This window comes from Erinaceus europaeus, chromosome 5, assembly GCF_950295315.1.
Source record: "Erinaceus europaeus chromosome 5, mEriEur2.1, whole genome shotgun sequence".
In the NCBI taxonomy this organism is placed as follows: Eukaryota; Metazoa; Chordata; class Mammalia; order Eulipotyphla; family Erinaceidae; genus Erinaceus; species Erinaceus europaeus.
In genome coordinates, this window is record NC_080166.1 from 122,070,174 (window position 1) to 122,088,312 (window position 18,139).

Consider the following 18,139-nt stretch of genomic DNA (forward strand, 5'->3'; position numbering starts at 1 on the left):
AATACTACATAAATTAATTAATATATTAAATAACGTAATTATTTTTATGATAAATATTAAGTATTTAGAAATACATTCTAAAATATTCATTCAACTTGCTAGAGAAAATCACCTAGTGAACACCAATGGTTTCTGTTGTTCTATGTAATTTTTAAAGTGTATCTGAAGTAGGCAATTAAATGATTGCCCTGCAAAATTTCTGAGAGTCTAAATGCAAGTACTTCACAGTCAGAATTACAGTTCAGTTTCTAGGCAAGAAGGATAAGGGGCCTAGAGATAGCTCATGTTATGGTACTGGCTGGGCTCAGGGACACTTCTGTTCTTATACTTATCTGACATTTTCTTCCCATCACTAGTCTATACTGTCACAGTAGTGCTGTTTCTCTTACCGAACTGTCACCATTCTAAAACAAAACCATATTCAACACTCTTCCACTCACAAACCCTTATGCACAATAATAAATTAAATCCACTGTGTCAAAAGGAAGCATAGGGAAGCTCTAGAGTAAAAAGAAGGTGATTCACTGGAATGCCACTTTGGGGTCTGGGGCTAGAAACAAAACGTTTTATTTTCTCATCTAGAGACTTAGGAACCCTTGCAGAAAAAGGAGATCTAGTGAGACTGAATGTGTAGGTCACAGGATGTTATAGATTAGTAATAAATGCATGTTTCTCTGTTAGTGTTTAGCAGGCTAAAGAATAGCAGTAAGGATGAAATGTCTGTTTGAAGGGTAAAACACACTGACAAAGAAAGAGCACTGGAAACATTATATTCTTTGATTCTTTGAACAATGAAAGACCTTGTCTAGTTAGCATCTGGAGTAATTCTTCCCAGGGGGATTATTACTATTTAAGATGGGAGAAAAAGTAGTTTTCTCATAATACATGATCATTTTTCTAAGACTAAAAGATCTGCCTATTTAAGAGGCAAATTTTTTGTGTATTAAGAAGCAAGAACAAATGAAAAGTCTGCTACACCTCTCACTTTGTCTTCTATTTATAGGGGAGACTAAAATGAATTGGAAAAACTAGTCCTCAAACTGTATAAGTTTATTTGAAATGCCTGTATGTCAAGGAAAGGAGGCCCTTTCAGAAAATGAGGTATAAGATTAAACTCCTAGGAAAGTTGTTATTCTCCATACAAGTACGTGAGAGCTGGGGGGGGGGGGGGGGAAATCCCAAATAATTAATTTAAAAAATTCAAACTCATAGATGAGAGGCATTGATGTTTCATTAATGTTCACAGAGCTCTTCAATAGCTTTGCCTCACAAAAGTCATGAAAAACTAAGTTTAGAATTTTTAGTTTTTAAACTCTCCAGTTAATTGGAAAGAAAATGAGTTTTCAAGGCCAGAATGGATGAAACCTACAAACTATAAACCTGAGACTAACTTTCATTAGGTTTAAAGTAAGTTTTTCTTCTAAAATGTGCTCCTATGATCTCTAGTTCTACAGAATAATGGGAGAAATTTTGAATAATGGGCACCAGAGGGGCTGAGAGGCTACTTGCTGACAGCTGAAATCATGAAGCCTTACCATGCTCCAGCGCTTTCATGGGGAACCAGAAGAGGATGAGGGAGTGAACCAAGGCGTTGATGCAGTGACCCCAGAAAACCTACGGGAAAACAAACCAAGGGAGTCAGGAGCTGCCCGCAAGTCTTGACCTCTGTGTAACTCAACAAACGCTTCTTTGTGAAGGATGCTGGCAGCGTGTTGCTCAGCTCCAGAAGCAGCATATTATTCTTGAAGTTAAAACAAAACCTAACAATATCTTTGTTTTTACACACAAATGACTGGATAATAGCTCCATATAATATTGCTTGAGTACAAAGAAGCCTAAATATATAAACACATGTACAAAGATCGATATCCACATCTGAAAAAATTATGATCTATTTTCTTTAGAACTGCAATAAAGACAATATGACTTTACAATCATTCAGGAAAGAATTAGGTCAAAGTTGTTAAAAAATTCCAATTATTTCACTGAAAGCATTAAACACATTTAAAATGTAAATTCTTGCACAGGATTTTCATTTTTGCTTTATTCCTTAGTTATTTATCATCCTACTTTATTTTTAATTTTTTATTTATAAAATGAAGATATTGACAAGACCACAGGATAAGCGTGGCACAATTCCACACAATTCCTACCACCAGAACTCCCTATCCCATATCATCCTACTTTTCAATGTTTAAGATTTTCGTTAATACTATGCACATTTAATGATATTTTTAAACTTTTGAAAGGTAAAATAAAAGAACACAGTTTAGTTTTCTCTAGAGTACAATTCTATAAATGCATCTGAATCACCCTTTTAAATTACTGAAAATATAGAACTAACAAGGTTAGGTTAGATTTATAGAAGACTCTACAAATATTTTGGGGGGAACTGTAATGCATTAAGTAATGGTGACACAACAGAAAAGAATGAAAATATTAGAGGATAGTGAGATTTACCCTAGCCTCTGTGCCAAAAAACTCACAACATATAAAACAAAAATCAACTTGATGGCTTTTTTTTTATGGTTCCTTACTTACTTCACTAAACACAATTACCTCAAATCCCAACCATTTTGTCCTGAAGGACTCATAATTTTTTAAAAATTTCTTTATTGGGAGATTTTTTTTTTTGCCCCCAGGGTTATCGCTGGGGCTCGGTGCCTACACCATGAATTCACTGCTCCTGGAGGCCACTTTTTCCCATTTTGTTGCCCTTGTTACCCTTGTTAGTCAAGTTTTCACTTGACTCTTCTTAGAACTGGCTACTTCACTTTATTATTTTTGCCTAGATCCTTTCTATTTCCTGATCTTCCAGACTTAGAAAAAGGGGGGCAGCTGGGTGGTTGAGCACAATTAACATGTGCAAGGATCCAGGTTCAAAGCCCTTGGTCCCCACCTATAGTGGTGAAGCTTCACAAGTGGTGAAGTAGTGCCGCAGGTATCTCTTTCTTTCCCTCTCTAATGTTCTTTGCCTTTCTCCATATATATCAAATAAAAGAGAAAAATAAAATAGCTATAAAGAGAGGTGTATTCAGGGGGCCCTGTGGTGGCACACCAGTTTAAGTGCTAGAAGCCTAAGGACTCGCCAAGGATCCGATTGGAGTCCCTGGTTCCCCACCTACAGAGGGGTAGCTTCAGAAATGGTGAAGCAGGTCTGCAGGTGTCTCTTTTTCTCTCTCCCTCTCTATCTTTCCCTCCTCTCTCGATTTCTCTCTGTTCTATCCAATAATAATAATAATTTAAAAAATGAAAAAATGGGTTCCAGGAGCAGTGGATTCATAGTGCTGGCACCAAGCCCCAGCAATAACCCTGAAGGGAAAGAGAGAGAGAGAGAGAGAGAGAGAGAGGTGTATTCATGGACCTGGCACTGAATACTAACTATAAATTGGTAACAATTTTAAAAAAGCAAGCAAACAAACAAATCTACAATTGGTCTGATCCCTGTGTTCAGATTGGGCCAATTTTTCAGTAGTTTAAAGAAAAAAATTCAAAAAAAAAAAAGTCAAGAATGTGTCTAGCCCACTTGGATGCAGGGCTTTCTGAAAGGGTTAGGGGTGTCTGATGGTGGAGACTAAGGGATCCAGTATCAAGAGAGCTGTTGTCCAGAGCTAATATATCCCAGGCATGTGTGAAGACAGAAGGAGACAGAGGAATGGATTCCTTTCCGACTGGGAATCTCTTACTGACTAGGAATCTCTTATGGACTTATGAAGTTGGGTAAGGGTTGTGGGCTCAGCATTTCAAGTATTTTCTCTAAAGTTCAGCTTTTTCACAGGCAAGTGAAGCAGAGCTGGAAGACTGTCTTTTCCAGGGGACAATTAATTCTATAGAAATGTTTTGTTTACCTTTGTATTGAAGCCTTCAGCATTCTGGGTAATTTTGTAGAGCTGTGGAAACCTGAGCATGCTCTCTTGAGTGCAAGACCTCTCAAAGATTCCCAGAGTAAAGGGGGGCAAGGCGGTGAAAATCTGCAAGGAGAACAATGAGCCGTTAAAAGAGGCCTTTCCCCTTTCACTATACAGAGTTGAAGTGTTTCAGTTCTATAAAATGATGACTTAATTTCCAGTCAAGTCCAAACCTGAGATACAGTGATTCACAACTACCCACAAAGAAAAATAAAGATCATTTTAAGCTATTACTTAATCAGCACAAAATGAACACATTGAACACTAAAAGCAACAGAAAAAAATATATATATTTGGTCATGAAATCTTGTGAATACCTCCCTTTGTAAAACCAGCAGTGACTTCTCACCACAGTCGTTTTGTGAAATGTTGCATTTTCTGTTGGGGTCAGTGGAGGCACAAATTTACAACTTCCCATCCCGGTTTTATAATTCAGGTTTCAGGAAGCACAATGCACTTTGCCTGTTTATTGGATAACATGACAGACATTTGTTGGGAATAAAATATGGGCCAGATACTGTGGTGAACATAAAGGAGGAAGAGATTTTAATAGAGAAGAAAGAGGCAGGTCACTGAACTCCAGGGACTCTGCCTACTGGTGAGGTAGAGAGAGACAAGGGCACGGGGCAGCAGGCAGATGAATAAACTGCAAAGTATAACATTCTGCAAACATGCTCATGGGGAGAGTAGGGGAGGAAAATGGGAGAGTCAAGAAAATATTGCTGAGTGAAAAGTATTTGGCCTGTGAGTATTAGACCTTTCCTTTTGACAGAATGAAAAGGAATTTGGTGTGAGCATACCTGTGGAAAAAAGCACCCCTCACAGCTTCAAAGCAGGGTAGGTAGTAAGTACCTACCTCGTCTGGATGGAACTTTTTTATTTTTATTTTTTATATTTATTTATTTTCCCTTTTGTTGCCTTTGTTTTTTTATTGTTGTAGTAGTTATTGTTGTTGTTACTGATGTCGTCATTGTTAGGACAGAGAGAAATGGAGAGAGGGGAAGACAGAGAGGGGGAGAGAAAGATAGACACCTGCAGATCTGCTTCACTGACTGTGAAGCAACTCTCCTGTAGGTGGGGAGCCGGGGGCTCGAACCGGGACGTTTACACCAGCCCTCATGCTTCGCGCCACGTGCGCTTAACCCACTGTGCTACTGCCTGACTCCCCTCCCCCCATTTTTTCAATGAGAAAGCGAACACAGCACCACAGTGTCTTTCAATGTGTGTGGCGGGATTGAAACCTGGGCTGTGTACATAACAAAATAGCGCACGATTGTAGGGAACTTCTAAAATTTTTTATTTTATTTCATCATTTTTTTGAGGGGGTGATAGTTTACAGTACAGTTGTTGACACATAGGTACAATTTCTCTTCTCCCCATAATAGGTGTCTACAAAACACTCTCACCCCCAGCTGGAGAGAATTTTTAAGGGCCACTTTGTTTATTCCTTTACTTTTTAAAAGGAGAGTAAGAAGAGACAGAGAAACAGAATAGAGAGGGGAAAGATACCACACTGCTATGCATAGAGTTCCTTTACTACTAACCGTAGTGCACCCATATGGTGCTGGAGCTTGAACGTAGGGCACTGGAAATGTTAAGAGACATGCTCCAATGGGTGAGTTAATGCCAGCCACCTGGATTGTACTACATATATATTTTAATTATTTATTTTTACCTTCATTGGGGAGATTAATGGTTGCAGTCAATAATAAAATACAGTAACAAAAAAATCATAAAATATAGTAGTTTGTACATGTATAAGATTTCTCAGTTTTCCACATAACAATCAACCCCCTCTAGGTCCTTCTCTGCCATCATGTTCCAGGACCTGAACCCTACCCCCAACCCCAGAGTCCTTTACTTTGGTGCAGTACACCAAACTCCATCCAACTTCTGCTTTGCATTTTCTTATTTTTCAACTTCTTTTTTAATGTATTTTTTGTGATTTAATAATGATCAAGATTATGGGATAAGCAAGGTACAATACATAAAATTCCCACCAGCAGCAATGCCATATCCCATCCCCTCTATTAGGAGGCTCCTTATTGTGTTTATAAGTGACTGACTTCTAGTTTTCTTCTTGTTATTATACTGGCTTGATAAAATTAGATAGAACAAATTTTCTAAAACAGTTTAAATAACATTAGAGTTGGGTAAATGTAATAGCATAATGGTTATGTAAAAAAACTTTTGAGGTCCCAAATCCAATTCCAAGCACTACCATAAGCCAGAGATCTAATAAAAATAATTAAATAATAAATAAAAATCACAGTTATTTTATATGTGTGTTTGTGTGTGTGTGTGTAGCTGAAATCCATCTGGTCATAGCCAGTGAATAAAATACAGTATTTATAAAATAAAATTATGTATAAATTTGACTAGGGCAATAATGAGAATCTAATGGAACTGTATTAGATGCAGGCATTTCAAGTCAACTTTAATGCCACTTAATCTACTATGAGAAGTAAACTGAGAAAGAATAACTTGTTACTTTAGCTGACACAGGGAAGCAAGCAAAGAGTAAATATAGAGGGAAAACCTGGAGGAATATATACTTTTTTGTAGAAAAGTACAAAATAGAATATATCTCAGAAGAGTGGTCAGGAGTAAATAAATGTCTTAGATGTCACAAAATGCTTCTTGCACAAGGTTTTTGTGGAGTCATCCTGGAGTGGAAAAAATGTACTAAATAGAAGTTACTGAAACAATGATGGAAAGTTGGAATATAGACCAAAATGGAGCACATATCCATATATAGTATAGCATCTATGTTACCTCTTCTGATTTTGATGCCCATGTCTCAGCAACCCTGCATTAAAGTATTAAGCAGTAGGGGTCATGATGTCTGAACTTATTTCAGCTGATTCAAAAATATATGTGTCTCTATAAGAAATGATGGAATTCGCCTTGCTGCAACATGGATTGAGCTAGAAGAAATCATGTGTGAAGAAGGATGAATACCAGGTGACCTCAATCATGAACTCTAAGAAACAAAGTAAGTGACAATACAGTATGGATCCTCAATGGGCTATCGTCTATTACAGCAAATTTGTGGACTCAAAAGGGGTAAACTGGGGAACTGCATCCCTATGGTAGAATAAGATGCTGGTCTGGTTGAGGATGAAATATATCTATCTTGGGAAAATGTGGAAACAACATGGCAACAAAAATCATATAAATCAACATTTCCTCAATAAATCGACACTGAATTTAAAAAAACTGTTGTATCTATGTGCCAGGATAGCCTGAGGGTGCTTCTTCCCAAGCAAGTGCTCTCTGGGTTGGAGAGAACTCGACTGGAGCCAACCTAGGCTGCTCCATGGGATAGGGATCAGGAACTCGTGCCGGGCTAAATTTTTTGTATATATCCTTATTGTCTCAACTCTCTACTACCACTCCCTACTTAGTCCATAGACACAGCCATTTCACCTTGACATTCACCTCTGCCACACTTCCTCTTTAATTTGCAAGACACAAAGTGCCAAAAACATATTCCTTATCCTAGGGCTTGAAAGTCACTAAAGAACTTGAATTTTAATGTAAAGCATAACCATGACTAGAAAAAAAAATTGTTTGGGCACTGGGCGGTGGCACACGGGCTAAATGAACACAGTACTAAGCTCAAGGATCTGTGCAAGGATCCTGGTTGGAGCCCCCAGTTCCCAACCTGTGGGGTTGGGGTGGAGTGGGGGGGAATCTTCACAAGCAGTGAAGTAGGTCTGCAGGTGTCTATCTTTCTCTCTCTCCGCCTCCTTGCTCAATTTTTCTCTGTCCTATCCAATAAATTGAAAAAAATGCCCATCATGAGTGGTGGATTCACTGAGTTCCAGCACTGAGCCCCAGCGATAACCCTGAAGGCAAAAAACAAACAAAATTTGGGTAACAAGATATAGCTCACCCAGCAGAATGCACACTTTCGCATGTGAAAGAAATGACCCAGCTTCAAGTCCCAAGACACCACATGGGAGCACCTGTACCCGGGAATATTCATCAGCAGTGGAGCTCAGATGTCTCTCTTTCTCTCTGTCTCTTTGCCCTGCTGACCCCTCACCACTCCCCCACCAGGCCTCTCACAATCTAAGAAAAAAGAAAAACAAAAAACATAAAAGAGTCCACTGGCAATAGAATCATGTAGGCAAAAAGTCCCAAAGGAAACTGTGGCAGGAAAAAATTATTTTTTTGCTTAAAATGTAGTACTTCTGAGAAGCTCTGTATCAGAAGTGACTATGGATCTTTGTTCTTTACTCCCAGAGGGATAAAGAATAGGGAACTTCCAAGGGATATGGAACTCTGGTGGTAGGAATTATATGGAATTGTACCCCTCGTATCCCGTAATTTTGTTAATCATTATTAAACCACTAATAATAAAATAAAATAAAATGACAAAGGAAATATGCATTTTCAAACAAATCCTGGCTATTCCCGTGTAGGTTGATCACATTTTCCCCAACACTTTCCTGTAGCTTACATGGATTTTTTCTCTTCTTTTCTTTTTCTTCTAATCAAAGCACTGCTCAGCTCTGGTTTATGGTCATGCTAGGGATTGAACCTGGGACCTTGGAGCCTTAGACATGAAAGTCTTTTTGTATAACCAAAATTCTATTTTTCCGGACTATTTGTAAGCATCTTGAGTATTGTTAAGTGCCCAACACAAATTTGATGGATTAATCTGAATTGCCCAAGACTGCATGTGGGAAAGCAAAGTCCAGTTCTCAAGCCTAAGCATGAAACTAGGGCTCAATACATTCTTTGTGTAATCAGGTAGCATATATTCCACTCCAAAGCAGTCTCCTAGGTCTCACTTAATTATGAAATGTGTAAGTGGGCATGGGCTTGCATAAGGTGTCAACTCTTTGACACTCCAGCTTTAAATCATGATGAAATAGTCAGCAGATTCCTACTAAATGAAAAGACAACAAAAAATCTTCTCTTTGTTATGTGTATTTCTTGATACATAAAATACTGGCCCTCTTAAATCAAATGTCTACTAACTCAGTAATGGCATAATTTAAATCTATTCAAATAGCTTTAAATCCTGCAAAGTCAAGAACTTATGCTCTCTTTCGTACCAATGGGAGACCCAAGAGTCCATGACCAGGTGTGAGTGGTTAAGGTTTTTCCAGCACAAGTGATAAAAGGATATCAGTCCAGTACTGCTTTCACTTTCACCTTTGTCTTTCATACACAAACATTAGAAATGAATATGCCCATGTTCAGCGGGGAAGCAACTACAGAAGCCAGACCTTCTACCTTCTGCAACCCTCAATGACCCTGGGTCCATGCTCCCAGAGAGATAGAGAATGGGAAAGCTATCAGGGGAGGGGGTGGGTTATAGAGATTGGGTGGTGGGAATTGTGTGGCGTTGTACCCCTCCTACCCTATGGTTTTGTTAATTAATCCTTTCATAAAAAAAAAAAAACTCTGCTAAAAAAATGAATATGCTTGTGTACTTTAAGAAGAGTAACATAGTTAGGAACTGATCAACACTGTTTAATATACCCAAGAGCTGCACTCAATCTTAGTGGCCTCTGAGTCTGCGCTTAACTGATCCCCCTAACTCGAAAGTGACATAAGGTCATGTTATACTTAGGTGAGGGCATGTTATACTTAGTCCCTAGTGCAGTGTCTACTAAGTAAAAGGAGGAATGAGAACTGAGTTTATGAATTTCTTGAATACTCAGCTTTAAACATGTATTTTATCATCACACATTTAAATTTATATCATATATTCTATGTTTATACTTATTATATTATAGATACAGTATGAAACAAATATATCCTTGCATGTCAGGCAACTTCTACAGTTCTTGAGAACTGCTTCTGGATATAAACTTATAGAATGTCAGCATTAAAATTCAAAATCCGTGAAAAAGAGCAACCCAAGTAATGTGTCAGACCAGGTCTCCAAAGCACTAAGCTCCAAGCCCTTTTGTTTTTTGCACCAGTAAAACAAGAAGTTCAGTGGCTATTAGTCTATTTTAGCTTACAATGTATATTTGTTTCTGGTTTTTGAATTTGTTACAGACAGTAATGAGTAAAGGGCTCTAAGATCATAAAAAAAATCCAAATAACTTGATGACTATCCACCACAAGAACTATCTGTAAGAATTCATTATTTTAGTAGCAACTGTGGAAGAAAACATTCTTCTGCAAGGATGGGTACTCTCTTATGGAGGACAAAGCAGGCAGGAATTCACAGGCTTTATATTCATATTGTTTAAGGATTCAGAAATATAATTATGAAGTGGAATAGGTTTAGAGATAATTCAGACATTTTTACTTGGGTTAAAAACATGAAAATGTTGCACAGGCATTTCTTAAAGAGGTAACAAGGGTCCATTATCAAGATATATGGGTTAATAATTTCATGGGGTTACTCAAGAATGATCTGCAATGATTGAAACCATGTGTGGGGAGTTTGGGCTTCTGCAGGATGTAGCACAGCAACAAAGGCCCTAAAAGATGTATTTGTGCTGCCTGCTACATATACAGATGATTGACTCAGATACACTTCCCAGACATAAACAGTGAAGGAATGTCACTGAAGTCCTGCACGCTATCAGATAAAGAAGGAGAATGCTTACCACATTGTACAAGCCGATGCACCAACGTTCAAATAAAATCTGCCCAGAAAATCCATTAACAAAGGCAAACCAAAGCTGAAAGAGAAGAAAGTTCATGAAATTTTATATCAATATTGACCTAAATGTTTCCATTCACTACTGAAGAAGTAGGGAATGTGACCCACCAGCTGGATGCAGCTGTTCAGGGTTACAGAGCCTGAGGACCCTAGCAGTTGTTCTTCAGATATCACAAATGCTAGCATTTTAAGAAAAAGTAATATTTAAGGAATATTTGGATTTAAGAGGTACTAAGCACGTATTTAAAGAAAAGTTGATCTTTAGTTTATATTTAATTTTTTATCAGTACTTTCTTATTGACTAGGAGAATCAGCTTCCATGGAAAGTTGACTTGGTAAATATGACTTATATTTGTAGGACTTTCAAAGAGACAACAACAATAAATAAAAGACAGCAAAACTCTTCTGTTGGTCACATATGTTTCTTGCTCATAAAATACTGATGCTCCTTAATCAAATGTCTACCAATTCAGCAAAGGTCAAAACACAGTAACATGAGAGAAACATGTTCAAGTCAGCTTATGGAATTACATGGGATGAATAAATAAATACTGACCATGATTTATGTTCTCTATTTTTTAAATAGTTTACTTATTTATTTGATGTAGACATAGATAAATCAAGTGGGAAGGGGAAGAGATATAATTGCAGCACTGCTTCACGACTCAAGAAGTTTCCCTCCACCTGAAGGTGGGGACTGGGTGACTGAACCTGGGTTCTTGCACATTGTAATGTATGCATTCAACCAGATATGCCACCTCCCAGCCCCCATTATTTATGTTTTTAAGTTTATCATTCCAATTGCTTAGGCAAGACGGACACAAACCCAAGTAGCAAAGTTCCAGAACATAATTAGTGTTCCATGACAAGGGACAAAGATATTGTAGAGGACCACCATGCAGGTGTGATTCAGAGAAAATGTGAGGTGATGCATGAATGGGCAGACATATGACTTCAAGAGGGCCAATATGGGCACAAAGAATAAAAACGTTACTGTTAGAACTCAGCTAAATTGATATAATTCAGACTCCAGTAATTGGGTAGACTTTAAAGTATTCTATGTGAGGTACAGATACTCACTTTAGTGTTATGGAATGATTGACAGGCTGATCGCATTTTTAAACAAAGTAGTAACACAGGTGAGCTATCTCACCATTATCTGAGTTGAGATAAACTGAACTACTGAAATTTTACTGAGTTGAATTCATCCAAACCAGTTTCTTGACTCCACCAGATAAAGTTTCTTGAGATGGAAAATTTCCCCTAAACAACTTAAGCATAATACTTGGTACAAATAGAAACTAACCAATAAAATGAAATACCTTAATTCAATCACCAGATGACTTTTCTTAAATGCACAGCTTAGATAAAATTTTACTTCCTACTTCAAAAAAAAAAAAAAAAAAGTACAAAGGACTCCTCTAAAATCCAAGCTAAGATTTTTTATTTCAAAAATCCTTCTACAATCCTACTGACTTAAAATTTATTTATTTATCTATAGCCAAGCTATGGACTCCTACATGCATGGCTTCACTGGACTGCTTCTTCATTCATATATATATATATATATATATATTATATATATATATATATATATATGTATATATAGGGTTCACTCATGCATGTGAGAGAGAGACAGAGAGAAAGAGAGAGGCCAACCACACAGCACCAGTGCCATCATGCCTCCCTTATAGTGTTGGGGCTCAAAACTGTGCTGAACCCATACGAGGGTATATGTCCCACTTGCTGAGTTATCTCTCCAGCCCGTCTGCTTATTCTTAATTTTAACTATCACCAAAGAGGTTCCCATGAGGCCTAGTTCTTCTCAGTGGACAAGTATTGATACGGAACTAAGAATCAGAAGTTTGTGCTGTGAACTGTCAGGACACTTCATGTAAGATAGAATGCATGCTTTGCTATGCACGTTACCCAGGTTCAAGCCCAGTAACCATTGGACTGGGGGAAGCTCTGATGCTGTGGTATCTCTTTTCTAGGTAAAAAAAACAATCTAACAAACAAACCTGGAATGGTGAAACCTCAGTAACATAAAAAAATAATAATAAGATTATGTCATTCTCTGTACTCAAAATATTCTCATAACACCTATTAAAATATTAACCCTCTAAGGAGCTGGGAAGTAGCACAGTGGGTTAAGCACACATGGCACAAAGCACAAAGGCTGGCATAAGGATCTCGGTTAAAGCCTCCAGCTCCCCACCTGCAGGGGGTCGCTTCTCAAGTGATGAAGCAGGTCTGCAGGTGTCTATCTGTCTCTCCTCCTCTCTGTTTTCCCCTCCTCTCTCGATTTCTCTCTGTCCTGTCCAACAACAACAACAGCTATGACAATAATAACAACTACAACAAGTGCAACAACAAGGGCAACAAAATGGGAAAATGGCCTCCATTAGCAGTGGATTCATAGTGCAGGCACTGAGCCCCAGCGATAACCCTGGATATATATATATATATATATATATATATATATATATCCTCTTTAAAACAACAATTGCAGTTGTTCATATGGTAATATCTAGCTTTATTGGGTGCACCACCACCTGGACCCAAATCTATAAGCCTTCCAATACAACAATCTTACAAAACCATTATTAAAAGTAGACACTATCATGATTTAAGTTAAATGGTCCTAAGAAGTTGAACAGATGTATGCATTATTACATGCATGATGGCTTTCTAGAAGATATATAAGAAACTGTTGTCTATGGCTTTCCCACCCTATCTTGTCTGACCTTGGAAGCTAAGCAGAGTAGAGCCTGGTTAGTACTTGGATGGGAGAAACTGTTCATATACATTGTGTTTAGGTTGCAGACATGATCTCAGGGATTGGGTGGAAACTATATCTCCTGTACAATGTTGAACTTTTGCAAATTCATGTTTACTTATGCAACTGCTTCAAGTAGCAATTCCTAATGAGCATTGCCTTGCATCTGAGCAGACATTCAACAAATGTGAGATCTTTTTGAAGGCATTATTGGTATCCAGTGGGTAGATGCTAGAGATTCTGCTAAATATATTACATGTGTTCAGGACTGTCCTTTATAACAGAGTTACTCAATCCAAAATGCCAAAGGCACCATCTTTGAAACAGTCTGGGTAAAAGAAGCATATTTACTAGAGTAACTTGATAAAACTGGGAAATACTGATGTAACAGATGTTTGGTAGAAGCAACATAATGACATACAGGCTTTGGGAAATCATGATTATGTTTGTGTGCAAGGGTGTAAGCTCACGAAGCTTCATTTCTTTTTGAGTAACTGCCCTTTAGCCTGACCTTATCCATAGAACCAGAGGTTCTATTCTTTAGAGGCCAAAATAGCATTGCATGTAAATTTAGAACTTCACAAATTATGTCACTAAGACAGAAATATACACTTATAAATTACTGTGGAAGGTAATGTTAAAGACCAAGGCTGAATTTTGTATACCTAACACACTCAAGTTATGGAAAATAAACTATAAAGGGAAAAATAAATGAAGAAATCAAGCATGTCTTTCCCAGAATTAACCTTTGCTCCAAGCAATTTTGAACCACGTAAAACTTCTAGTCTTAACTTCGATTTAACATCTTTGATGACCTACATATTAGACTACTTCCTCTAAACAGTCAGTGTTCTCATTTTCCCCAAGTTGGTACTAGTTGGCCACAAGTTTCTTCAAAGATTCTTGATTATGTTTACTATTTTTTATGTTACAGGTGCTACATTTTTTCATATTTTTATAATTTTAAAAAGTAGCTCATTCTCAACATTTCCAATTCAATTTCAATCTTAATTCAAATAATCCATCATTAGATGATCAGACCCCCCCCCCCACTGGAACTATTTATTTGCTAGGAAAAAAAAAAAAGAAAACCAAAACAAACCAAAGCAAGCAAACTCACCTTCTAATTTCAAAACCCACAATCTATTTTTTCTTTCCTTTTTCTTTTCCTTACCTTGCAAATAAGTAAGCTTGATTTTGTTCTGGCAAGATTTTCATTTGAAAAAGTACGATAGCATACTGTGTTTTTACATATTTATACAAATGTACTTAGTTTTTATTTATTCATGAGACAGGTACAGAATGGCTCCCTGACATTCTATAAATTCAAAACTTTCATACTAGTCATATATAAATGCTAATTCATATACAAGAAAATGAAAACACTGCCCAAGTTTTAAACATAAATGCCATTTTTGGCGGACCACAGTTCCTAACTGCAAGCACCACATACACAGTCCATGTTGATGCTCTATTCCCACTCTGACTTGCTTATGGTGACTGAAGTTTCACTCTTTTGAAATGAAGTGGGGAGTAGATTCCTCTGCATTTACTTTCTTGTTAACTAGCAATGCTATTAAACAAAGTCAGTCAAAACAGAGAGAGCCAGGCTCTGTCTGGCAGGCCTCAGACATGGTGAGTTGGTTGAGAAGACCTGCCAAGCTGGTTTGGCTTGCCAAGCTCCTGGGGTTTTGGGTCTTCAAATGTAGTGCTGTTATGAGCAAACTGACTCAAACTTATTAAATGGCTTTTCCTTCTTGGAAAAAGATCCTTCTTTGCTTGAACTACTGCCTTACTGCCAAAAAACGCAATAACCGTCTTGGCAAACTACTCAGACTCCTGTCTAAAGGTCCTGGCCACCACTGTACAAGTTTGGAGTGTGGGATACTTGCTGTTACATTTGACTAAAAGCTTGCAAGCCTAAAAGGTCACTGCTTCACTTAAGAAAAGGGAGACCTACACCTCCATTTATTATGTTCTTCCAAGACCCATTGAAGAGAGGGTTGAAATGGAAAAACACCCTACTGAGAATAATTAAATAAACCAGACATATGGGTTCTCATTAAAGAGGCAATAACAATTATAACTTACTGATTGCATAGGAAGTCGGACCTGATTAATTGGCATTAAAGGTATCTGTTAAAAGATCATTGTGCTATCATCTCTTTGGAATTTGATCTAGCAATATTCATTAGAATAAAAACAAGTATATATTTCAACTAGAAATTTTATTTTCAGATAAATTTTCAGATAATATTAATTTCTCATAAGTAAAAGTACCTGAATGAAAAACACTGTATTTTGTTTTATTCAGATAAACAGAAAAAAAGCAGCAGAGAAAAAATCTTTTATAAGAAGGTGCAGTCAAGTCTATTGAATATTAAGTACTTATTTTTCAAATGTTTAAGTTATCTATATCTAAATGAAGGAATGCATGCCATAGGCAACCAAATGGGTAAATTGACAGTTAAGCAGATAGGTAAGAAATCCAGGGGGAAATAAAGCAGAGTTGCAATTATAAAGCAGGTTTTATTAGAAATAATAATGGTGTTGGTGGTAGTAGTAGCAATAGCAGTAGCAGTAGTAAGCAATGATGACAATAGTCATAGTAGTAATATATATATATATATATATATATATATATATATATATATATATATATGTATGTATTTTTAAAGTAAAACATTATAGTCATTATTAGGAGAAAGCATTCAATAAATATGTCTTGAATAACAACATAGATGAAGCTGGTCATAAAGACAAAGAAATAGACTTAGAGACCAGAAAAATAGCTCGATTGGATAGTGTCCTTTTTGACTTGTGTCTAACCCAGGTTCAAACCCACCCTGTTCGAGGAAGCTTTGATGCTGTGATCTCTTGTGTTTGTCTGCTAATTCTGCTTCTAAGACCCCTTCTGTTTTGATCATCACATTAGGTTCATTTGCATTGCTTAACACTGTGGTCTATTTACATAATCACTGTTTTGTTTGAGACCCGCACTGGTTGGCACTCTCTTTTTGCTCCGCCCCCTCTCCTAGTCACATCCTGTTTTCCACCGTTTAATCCTCACTGGTTCGTGCTTTTTTCCTTCTCCCCACCCCCTATCCTACGTACTTCCTCTTCCTGACACTTCTGCCTCAGGAGATATAAAGGATAGGATTTTCTAATGAATGGAGACTAGATTGATTGCACTGCATTCTCACTCATCAATAAAGACTGAACTGCATTCCCAGCTCAGCCATGAGTCCGTGGTTGTCTCTCTCCTGCCCGAGAAGTTAGCCCGGCACTCTTGTATTTTTTTTCTTTCTTTCTGTTTTCCTTTCTTTCTTTCTTTCTTTCTTTCTCTGTTCCTTTATTTATAACTTTTTCCCCAATTATCTTTGATCCATAAGCTATAAGAGTGAAGACCAGAATTAAAGGCAGACTATTGCAATAAAGGGGCTGAAGTTTATCTCTAAGGTCTTTGGAGACTTTTTCCTTTCTCTCTTTCTTTCTTTTTTAAATTTCATTTAATTATTTATTTTCCTTTTGTTGCCCTTGTTGTCTTTTTATTGTTGCTGCTGTTGTTATTGATGTCATCATTGTTGGATAGGACAGAGAGAAATGGAGAGAGGAGGGGAAGACAAAGAGGGGGAGAGAAAGATAGATACCTACAGACCTGCTTCACTGCCTGTGAAGCGGTGGGGAGCCGGGGGCTCAAACTGGGATCCTTAAGCTGGTCCTTGCACTTTGCGCCACATGCCCTTATGCGGGTCTAGCTTTGTGGGCGGGAGAGAGATGACCAGGGACTCATGGCTGAGCTGGGAACGCAGTTCAATCTTTATTGATGAGGAATGCAGTGCAAGCTATCTATTCTCTAATCACAATCCTGTCCTATATATCTCCTGAGGTATAAGTGTCAAGTCAGAAGAGGATATACATAGGATAGGGGGTGGGGAGAAGGAAAAAGCGCCCAAACCAGTGGGGATTAAACAGTAGAAAACAGGATGTGACTAAGAGAGGGGGTGGAGTGGAAAAAGAGCAGGAACCAGTGGGGATTAAACCACTGCAGGTTTCAAAACAATGATTATGTAAATAGAACACAGCATCAAGCAATGCAACAGAAGGGGTCTTAGAAGCAGAATTTAGAAGCAGACCAACATGCTTAACCAACTGCGCTACCGCCCGACTCCCTCTTTCTTTCTTTTATTTTCTTTCTTTTTCTTTCTTTCTTTCTCTGAATCAATCCTGGACAGGTAAAATAATGCTATAAATAAGTAGCATAGACTCAGAAAATTTCCAAGAACTTTCCAAGGCAAGCAAATCAATAAGGAACTTTAAAGAGTAAATAGGGTTTACTGTTTGTAAAACCACAACAGAAACACAGTAATGTTTCTTCTTTTTTTTTTCTCCACCCTGAATATCATTTTATTGAGGACATGTTGATTTACAGGGTTGTTGTTATCATGGGGTTCCAGTTACACTTTTCTCCAAGGTAGGTGCCAGTACATCCTTTTTTTTTTCTTTATTGGGGGGATTAATTGTTTACAGCCAACAGTAAAAGATTATTTTAATTAATTAATTAATTAATTGCCTCCAGGGTTACTGCTGGGGTTCAGTGCAAGCACTATTAATCCACTGCTCCTGAAGGCCATTTTTTCCCATTTTATTGGATAGGACAGAGAAAAATTGAGAGAGGAAGAGGAAAGAGGGGGAGAGAAAGAAAGACACCTGCTTCACTGCTTATTTATCTAATCCGCCATTTGTCAGATGCATACAAAGACTGCATCTATTTCACTTACTATTACACAATCAGGCTCTAGCACAGTACTT

General features: G+C 37.5%; 1 protein-coding gene across 4 annotated transcripts in view; it reads right to left on the reverse strand.

Moving 5' to 3' along the window:
* Positions 1-18,139, reverse strand: part of ATP8A2 (ATPase phospholipid transporting 8A2) — a 641,523-nt gene that overhangs the window by 158,968 nt on the left and 464,416 nt on the right. For all 4 annotated transcript variants that reach the window (XM_060191722.1, XM_060191724.1, XM_060191721.1 and 1 more), the window contains exons 28-30: positions 10,493-10,567; positions 3,849-3,971; positions 1,536-1,614 (exon numbers count right to left, since the gene is read on the reverse strand). In XM_060191722.1, the coding sequence (XP_060047705.1) occupies positions 1,536-1,614; positions 3,849-3,971; positions 10,493-10,567 (277 nt within the window). The remainder of the gene's footprint in view (positions 1-1,535; positions 1,615-3,848; positions 3,972-10,492; positions 10,568-18,139) is intronic.